The sequence below is a fragment of the Sinocyclocheilus rhinocerous genome, unplaced genomic scaffold (genome assembly GCF_001515625.1).
Source record: "Sinocyclocheilus rhinocerous isolate Xijiao unplaced genomic scaffold, SAMN03320098_v1.1 scaffold938, whole genome shotgun sequence".
Classification (NCBI taxonomy): domain Eukaryota; kingdom Metazoa; phylum Chordata; class Actinopteri; order Cypriniformes; family Cyprinidae; genus Sinocyclocheilus; species Sinocyclocheilus rhinocerous.
In genome coordinates, this window is record NW_015665007.1 from 1,325,760 (window position 1) to 1,335,531 (window position 9,772).

The 9,772-nt window shown below is 37.3% G+C and overlaps 1 protein-coding gene across 6 annotated transcripts in view; it reads right to left on the reverse strand.

Annotated features, from left to right (window-relative positions):
- Positions 1 to 9,772, reverse strand: part of LOC107730836 (arf-GAP domain and FG repeat-containing protein 1-like) — a 25,171-nt gene that overhangs the window by 6,097 nt on the left and 9,302 nt on the right. For 3 of the 6 annotated variants that reach the window (XM_016541774.1, XM_016541773.1, XM_016541771.1), the window contains exons 2-6: positions 7,562 to 7,655; positions 3,198 to 3,313; positions 2,600 to 2,762; positions 1,382 to 1,541; positions 579 to 701 (exon numbers count right to left, since the gene is read on the reverse strand). In XM_016541774.1, the coding sequence (XP_016397260.1) occupies positions 579 to 701; positions 1,382 to 1,541; positions 2,600 to 2,762; positions 3,198 to 3,313; positions 7,562 to 7,655 (656 nt within the window). The remainder of the gene's footprint in view (positions 1 to 578; positions 702 to 1,381; positions 1,542 to 2,599; positions 2,763 to 3,197; positions 3,314 to 7,561; positions 7,656 to 9,772) is intronic. The other 3 variants (XM_016541772.1, XM_016541775.1, XM_016541776.1) reach the window with 2 other exon arrangements.

The following is a 9,772-nucleotide window of genomic DNA, read 5'->3' on the forward strand; positions in this document are numbered from 1 at the left end:
AATTCTTTAAAAATCCTACAATGTGATTTTCTGGATTTTTTTTTCTCATTTTGTCTCTCATAGTTGAGGTATACCTATGATGAAAATTACAGGCCTCTCTCATCTTTTTAAGTGGGAGAACTTGCACAATTGGTGGCTGACTAAATACTTTTTTGCCCCACTGTATGTGGGGGCGTGTTCGAACGAGCCGTTTTAGGTAGGTGTGGCTAACTCTTAACTTTTATAAAGAATATCTCTTTGGATTTGAGACTTTAGTCTTTGCAACTTTACAGATCTTCTTTATGCACCAAGAGCTTGTAACACTCTAAAGAGAAAGGAAAAAATGAAATCGCATCATATGACCCCTTTAAGTGATTTTTTTTTTTTATTAGAGAGAATTAATGTTTAACTAAAATGCCACTGAAAAAGGAATGTTTAAGAAGCGAGAATGTAAAAAAGCAGCAATGAAAAAAAGACACAAACAGAACAACTATCACGTCACATTTCTAACAACACAACTTGGACAAGGAGTCATTTCCTAACAGAAGAACAGGAGGTAAATGGATGTTCGTATGCCTGGCTGTGTGTGTGTGTTATACCTGGTTGAGCAGGCTGAAATGGGGCTTGTGGAGCTGATGGAAATGTTGCTGTGTTTGGAGCAGCAGAACTATTGAACGCATCAAAATTCGCAAACTCTGCATTAGAATTCACATTCTGCACTGCTGGGGTCCACCACAAACAAACAAACAAAAAAACACAAACAGGGATGAGGAATGACAGTGAAACAAGAATGAAACTATGGGATGAACATGTCCAGCGTTTAGGTCAATTTAGTTTCTTTCCAGTCAGGAGATTTTGAAAGTTTATCTTAAAAATTCAGTTAATTCTCACATTAAAATGAAATCTTGTAAATTTAAAAAAATCTAAACAGTAACCGTTCCGACTTCAACACTGGTTGCGTATGAAGGCACATTACACACACTGATATAAAGTGGAATGATATAATGTTGAATACCACAAACCTGCTAAAAGCACACTAATAAAGAAACTACACAAAGACAAAAAAGATGACATGAACAGAAACCCAGAATGCACTGGCTCCAAATTCAGCCGTGCACATTTTAACAGACAAGGCAGGTTTGGTCATAAAGGCTTCCAAATGGTGTGTGTAATGATGACCTCTGTACCTGTTTTCTGGCATTAACCGATAAAACGCACAATCATTATCCTCTAGATTCATGGATAACATTCATGAGGGGTTTTGCGGCAGTGGCTGTCAATAGGTCTACTGCAGCATGATGGGAAACCAGACCACATCACCCTAGCAGTTGTCCTGAACCTTAAAGTACTGCTTTTCAAATGGATGGTTTAGTTTGTTAGTGTAGTGTGGGTGTGCTCTTACCTGAATGACTGTTGAAATGTGCAAAGTTGGCAAAGTTTGCCTTGCCTGTGGACTGCGAGTGCGGAGCCGCAAAAATGTCGCCACCTAGATCGCTGAGCAGATCGAACTTCCTGTCCTGATGCTGCTGATGGGTCAGCTGAGTGCGTGACACAACCGGAGACTGAGAGAGCAAAAAAAAACAACAACCCCGCAAAAATTCAACCAGAAATGTGTATTATGAAAGTAGTTTGTATATAGTTAGGGCTCAGTAAGTCTCTTATGCTTACCAATGCTGAATTTATTTGATCAAAAAAAGTATAAATTATGAAATACTATTACAATTTAAATGAACTGTTTCCTACTGTAATATACAGTATTTCAAAATGTAATTTATTCCTGTGATGCTAAGCTGAATTTTCAGCATCATTTTTCCAGTCTTCAGTGTCACATGATCCTTCAGAAATCATTCTAATATGCTGATTTGCTGCTCAAGAAACATTTATTATTATCAGTGTTAAAAACAGTTGTGCTGCTTAATATTTTTAAAGAAAACCGTGATCGATTTTTTTCAGGATTCTTTGTGAATATAAAGTAAAAAAGAAAAAACAGCATTTATTTAAAATCGAAATCTTTTGAAACATTAAAACTTTTTTCCTGACACGTTTGATCAATGTAATGCATCCTTGTTGAATAAAAGTAATTTTATTATTCATTCACAGTATTGTACATATAAATATATATATATTAATCGTGCCCGAGTGCATTTGACCCCCAAAGCCCGGTTTGTTTGACTAGTGTGATCGCTCCATACTGCAGTTCGTTTACCCGTCCCTGGCTCGGTTGGAAGAGGTGGGCCAGAGTGCGGTTCAGTTATACATAGATCAGTGAGTGTGAGCGCCAGCCGCGCCGGAGCGCAGAACTTATGATACGTGCATGATTGCGTGAACATTTCTGAGCAGCAAGAGTGATAGATCTGTAAAGCAATATATTGTGAAGAGGGCCGTGTGTTACTGCGTCCCAAACGACTCAAAATAATAAACCACAAAGTTAACAAAATGATGCACTCCACTGTGCTGAGCGAGAGCGCTTCTCTGCTGTCTTCATGTGCTATCAGAAGAGCCAGTGAGCAACGGACTTTCATAATAATAAAAAAACTGCATTAATGCGCGATAAAATAATTGTCGGCGTTAATCAATTAATGCGTTAACGCGATAATAAATAAATATATAATTTTGTTACCTGGCTAGGTGTGTTTTTGTTGAGGTGTAAAGTGGGTACTGATTCCCCCAGTAATGTTTTGAGAGGTCGGACCTCTGGAGTGCTGCTGGTGCTGCTAGCAGATGAACCAGAGACAGACGCATGAACCGACGTCACCGTCTTAGCCTGCTCTGGAGGAACATACCTGAAAGAAAAGAATGAAAGACATTTAAATGAGCAGAGCACACATACACAGCGATGTGTTTATTTTATCCTTATGATACAGAGAAAAATATTTGCCTATGCAAATTTAATCTTAGAGGTGTACAGTGAACAATGGAAAAGTTTCAGGAAATACCAGGATAGAATTAATCCATATAACACCACTAATGCAAAAAAGGTGCACATCAAGACTATGAGACCCACTTACTTGTGGGTTTCAGTTTGTATTAATATTTTATTTTCACATAATAAAATAACTCTTCACATTTATTTATTTATTTGCTTTGTATTAAGTGGGATAACGTACAGCCCACTTTACATAGTGGTTTATTGTGCGATAATGATGACTGACTGTACACGATTCCTCAGTTAAATATCAAATATAATAATCAACATTTTAGCCCATGTTGTTTCTCACCATCGCTTCTTTTCGTATTTGTCCTGAAGAAACTCTTTGACTTTCTGAGGTTCTCTAAAGTCTGGGACGGCCAAGTTTCTGTCATCATAAAGTCCGAGCCATATCGGTTTACATACCTGCATATACATGAAAACACACACAAAGAGAGAGAAAGAGAGAGCTCATCAGACATTCATAGAGCAAATATAAACATAAACATGTGAAACAGAGATTCATCTGTCAGAAAACATGAAACATTTTGATTTCAAGGGTTCTTAAGAGCAACACAGTCACTTTAATTCTCAGTTTAAGAAAGAGAAGACAGAAAAACAGAAAGATCCTTCAAACAGACAGTATCTTTTTCACTACCTTGTGTCTGTGAAAAAAAACAAAAACAAAACAAAACAATGCAGGCATTCATACTAAGGAAAGTCTTGTTTTAAATACACGCGTGCTCACACACACACACATACACATTCTCAAAGAAGGAAACCAATATCTCAAGATGACATTTCAGAAAACATTTAAACTCTTCTTGGTGACAAACACTCATGCACTCAGATAACACAACTGATAAACAAAAAGGCTAAGTGTAAGGCTTCACAACCACTACATGCCAAGTATGTGTGAAAGCTCTCACAGTTCTGAAGACACTGCCTCCATTTAGATATAATCAATGCAGACACACATTTGTGTGTGTAAACACACACCCTTTGGAAACAGCGGTAGCAGCTTATTAATTATGAATAGATACAGCAGAGTGAAGACTGCATTATCACTTGACTTGAGGAGCCATACAGACACTCAAGGAAGGGCTCTACGAGTCTCAAACGTTAATGTCAGGTCTCTACGCTTACTTTTCTTTTTAGGAGCACTTGTTTATTTGTTAATTATATTTTATAAGCTTTTTAAAAATTTTTATTAAAACGACAGAATCAACTGCCAGCAGGTGGCGGCAAGTCACTGATTTTTTAATCACTGAATCATTCATTCAATTGATTAGTTCGAACAGCTGATTCATTCAGGAATGAAGCAAGTGACTGTCTTTATGAATGTGTCTTTGTTTTAAACTATTTTCGACGACGAAATAGAGCAAAATCAGACAATAATGTTATAGTCAGACAGACAAAGTCACTTAATATTAACTTCTTGTTTATTGAATTGTATTGTATTAAATCAGTATCACATTTAAAAACCCCCTAAAAAATCATTAAAAGCTGTCACTCATCTTTCGATCTCACATTTATAATCAACGAAGCTCTCTACACTGCGCAATGAATCTCTTATTTACACCCTGTCTACACTTTGCTTATGAAAGGATTCGTGAGATATGTCTGTGATACATTACTCAACGCTGCAAAAACACGTAGAAACCTTTGAAGATCCCCTGAGCGCAATCACAAGTATGATGATGATTGGGTCAGTCGCACTGGTGCTCCTAAAAAAAAGGTCATAGTCGCACGCAGTAGTTTTCAGTCACAAATGTCCAAGAGAAGACAGGTTGGGCTCATTCATGAATTAAATCCAAAACTGACCCAAAAATCAGTGCAGCTGCCTTCAGCAGTTCAGAATGGCATACTAACTAAACTAACCACTGTGCAGTACACAGTACATACTGAATACTATCAAAAACAGCATGACGTTTTGCAACAATAAATTTTTTGTTGTCACATGAGGGGTCACAACCATCAAAATACGGAATAAAATACTGATAAACTCTGTTAATTTAATTTAAATTAGTTAATTTAACTGTCTTTAAAAAAAAGAAAAAAAAGAGAGCAAAAGCAGTCATTTCAAATGCTACAAGTAAATTTAGGCATCACAACAAAAAGATTCTGCTGAAAATTATACTTAATGTTATTAAATTATTATTGTTTTTAAAGAACTTTAAGTGAGTGTTAGATAAGTGTTCCACAGTGTTCCAACCAGATGTGAAGCAATGCCGCCACACGTGATAAAAGGTATCTTTTCCATGTTAATGGTGACAAACAAATTTCTATTTTAGAAATGGTTTCTATTTCTGTGGCGTCTCGGCTGGAACAACAACATACAAACTATGTAAAAAAAAAAAAAAAAATATGACGATGATAATCTCAGGTACTGATCATGTGCTTTATTCAATGTTAAAAGTGTCTAATGTGAGTTTCATATTGCGTGGGATTTATGGCCATACTGAAAGCAACAACAGATAGTTGATAGATACCTCAGATCTTAAAAAAAATTAAAGCAAACATGTACTTAAAATTGTGAACTCAATGCGAACCATAACAAAGATGGTATCAGTCACTCGGTATTTACTTTTAATAATGTTAAAAATGTTGAATATTTATGAATTAGATGATAAACTTCCATTTCATTGGGAGTGCTGTGCGCTTCTGTGCTTCTGACAGGCTGTGATATTTGAGTGATTCTGTCATGTTGCGTCTGGTGTGGACAGCCAACTTGCTTGTCGCTGGAATCTTGTCGTGTCGTGTCTGATTAGGACACTGTGTTAGAAGACATATTTATGTTATAGTACCCTATTTTTGTTACAACTGGTGGGTCTCAACCTCAAACTCTTTTATAATAGGGTCATAAACAGCTGGAAAAAAAACAATGATAAATGCAAAAAATGTACTGTATATTTAAAATGGCAAAACATATAGGCTTATCAACTTTTTAAAAGGAAGTTAAAACACTTTACACGCACTACTCTTCAAATGTTTGGGGTCAGTACATTTTTTTTTAAAGAATGTTTCAATTATTCATAATTGATCAACAGTAAATTGAGCAAAAATGATATTTCAAATTAATGCGGTTCTTTTAAATGTTCTATTTATCAAATTTATCCTGACTGTATTCAACTGTTTTCAACATTGATAATAAAAAATGTTTCTTGATCAGCAAATCAGCATATTAGAATGATTTCTGAAGGATCATGTGACACTGAAGACTGGAGTAATGATGCTGATGACAATTCAGTTTTTCCATCACAGGAATTAATTACATTTTAAAACATATTCAAATAGAAAAAAATATTTTAAATTGCAATAATATTTCACAATATTGCTGTTTTACTGTATTGTTTATCAGATAAATACAGCCTTTGTGAGCACAAGAGACTTGCAAAAAACATTACAAAATCTTACCGACCTCAAACTTTTAAATGGTAGTGTATCTTGCGTTGTTCATAATGATTGTTTGTGCAATCAAACTCTGCAATATTTTGCCACAAATTCATATGTTACTTAGTAAGCTAGACAAATTACTGAAGATCTGCCAACATTAACAGTTTGCGTGACATGCCCTCATTGTCGAAAACCAAATCAGAAGTTCAGATTGACAGATGCTGTGAGATTTTAATACACCAAACCTACTGTGTGATCAAGCCAGTTCGAATTGGACCCACATAAAACAACGCCATAAAACAAAACGCACGCACGCACGCGCACGCACACACACACACACAAATAAGAATCATCTCAACATGAAACATAATTTCCAGCTCATCCTCATAAATCAGGCCTCACGAGACCTGGGAAAAATCCTAGGAATGTTGAGTTAAGCAGAGATGGAGAAAGGGAAGGGGGAGATGAAAAGTGGTCTTGTCGCCTAGAAGAAGCTCTTAGAGAAACACAGACCTAGACTTTAGAAGAAATCACACCTGCTTTCAAAAAAAAGTGTCAAATAAAAATATAAAAAATTAAATCAATAAAAAAGGAATAATAACCGTCTAGAACTGCCATTTTTAGGCCATGTCCACACGTACACGGGTATTTTTATAAACAGAGTTTTTCCTTCTTCCGTTTTAAAAAAAATCTCCGTCCACATGAAAACGCAAACGCATGCTATGAAGCACTGTCAAGAGCATGCCAAACCAACAGGTGGCGATATAATCTCAACCGTAAAGCCATGTTGGCCAATCAGAAGCCTGAAAAAGTTTCCAGTAGGCGGAGATAACGGCGCAGGCTCTGACGTCACAAGCCAAAAACTCCAGTTTCACTGTCTACACGATAACACTGCAACAGAGTTTTTGAAAATCTTCACCCTGGCAGGCGTTTTCAAAAATGTTCGGTTTCAGTGAACTGGTGCTGCATTTGCGTGTGGACGAATGGTCTAACCGCGTAGAAAAAGCTGCGGTTTTAAAAATAACCGCATTCGTGTGGACAGGGCCTTAGAACAACTAACAATTTTGAAGCTGTTATTCATTGTTCAAATGCGCATGTATTCAAGTTAAAAAGAACTCCCAGAAATTCCCGTTTTCTTATCATAGACGTATGACTGTTACCCCATAAATCATAAACTCATCGGCGTCCAGATATCAGCACGAACAGTCCACACAGATGACAACACATTTCCAATGTCAATAAAAACACTGCACTTTCGACCATTCCATCATCAATTACCTCATTTCCATGCTTCTGTAGAAATTCTATTTCCTGTAGCGTGAAGGTTGTCATGGAGATGGACTTCACTCTGTGGGGGGGATTCAGGCCTCGTCTAAAGGGGAGAGAAAAAGCGATATGAGATAAAATGATAACATGTTAATTAAATAAAGTGTTGTAAATCGCTTGCAGTGTGAATCTGATTTTCTGCTCCCTCTCGCCGTAACTCTTCATTACAAACCTGCTTATTACACACAGATCTAGGACAAGGACAAAGTCAGACTGCTCGGCACCTCACCAAGTCTGTTTGCGGAGAGAACGAGAGCGTATGTGTGGAAGAGGGGGTGGAAGAGAGTGATAGTTTTAAGAGAGAGGTGAGCTAATGCTGCCTATGAATAATGTTGTTATTCGTATATAAGAGATGAGCACTAGGATGTCGTAATTAAATGTAGGAAACTGAATTTTCTTCAAACCCAGACTTTCTGAGTTAAAAGGCATGTCACCTAAAGAATCATGGCAGAATATGGGTCATAATTAAGCCATTTTATGAGGCGAAAGGCTTTATTTTCATTCTTTACCAGAACAAGAATGCTAAAATATATAAAGCATCAATTAAACACACAAGGACTTAATCATGAATCAGTGTAAATTTAATAAAACCATTCTTACTTAAACTGTCCCGCTGAAAGGAATGCAACAATTTAGAAATATGGTTTATAAATAAATAATACATTTCTTTCATTGTAAAGAAATTCCCGGGAAGAACTAGATGAGAAACTGAAGACAACTGGAAGAGCATCTGATGATTCAATGTGTCTTTGAATGAGTCTGTGCATGTGTGTTTATTCCACAGCCTCATGATCTCTGAACACTTGATCTCTGAATGCCCAAGAGCAATGTAAACATGTGTGAGGGTTGGCCATTTGAAAGCCTGTTTCCTTGCTGTATTTACCCTGTTAGCTTGCTCAGATTTGCTCTCTAGGGATCAGAGTCTGTGTACTGCAGGACACGCTGCCTCTGGTTCTCTTACGCATCTGTTTTGTTATTTCCATCCCCTGATCTTTTCCTTTTTCTTTCATCTAATGATGACATTTGCAGCTAATAACTAACAGGAAGTTAATTTAGGTAGTTGAAGGAACAGTTTTCCCAGTACTAAAAATTCATACTCAACTTCACGATCACCTGTCTTTCATGGAACACAAAATTCATTTTTGGCTGAACTACTCCTTTAAGTCACACACACGCACGCACACCTGTTTCTATGCCAGTGTGATAGGAGGGAGCATTTAGTACATGTGCAAGTATGGAAAAGACATTTTACGCTACTCTGCTGTCTCTCCGTGCTGAAACGGGTGACGGTTCATCTGACACCTGAGCCGCAACAGATGTTCAAAACACCATTCACACAAACACACCCCCTCGAAACCCCCAAAGGGCACATATACACACACACAAACTCACCACTTCTGCACTAACGATCGCTGCCTGTTTGCATGTGGTAATGCAAGTTCGCTGGTAAATTCCCCCAAAACAATTTTCCACCTCTAGGGACGTCATCTGTTACTTCCTCTACATTATATTATGAGTGTGTGTATGTCCCTATGGAGATGTGAGGCATTCAGTGAGAAATTCTGAAGGGCATGAACAGCAAGGCCTTGGTAATATTAGACCAGGTGCTAAATTATTCACACGACCTGCTGCGGGCCATTGGCACGGGGTTGGGATTCTGTAACCGTTGCCCCCAAGAACTATTCGGCTAAACTTCTTCAAGCCGAATATCTAACCAACTCAAGTCCCAAAAACTGCCTGAAACCAACAGCACCAGGAATAATTCTTCAGCAGCCTCATAGTATAATGTGTGATAATTATGTAAATGTGCTATGAATATGTATTTACATTAATTAATTTGGCAGCTGCTTAAATTCAAGGTGACTTACAGAGCATCTTACGCAGAAGAAATCTCTTAAAGTAACCAGAAGCGCCTTGCTCAAAACCACAATGGTAAAATCGTGCACATGTACATAAATAGTTAATCTAAAACTAAAAATAGTCATCATTTGCTTAGCCTCATGTGTCAAACCTGTATGACTTTCATCTGTGGAACATAAGAGGAGAAGTTTAGCAAAATGTCCCAGGTGGGTGCTCTTTTTCATACAACAGCAGTGAATGGGGACAGATGCCGTTGAGCTCTAAAAAGTACAACAGCTTCATAAAAGTGATCCATACAACTTT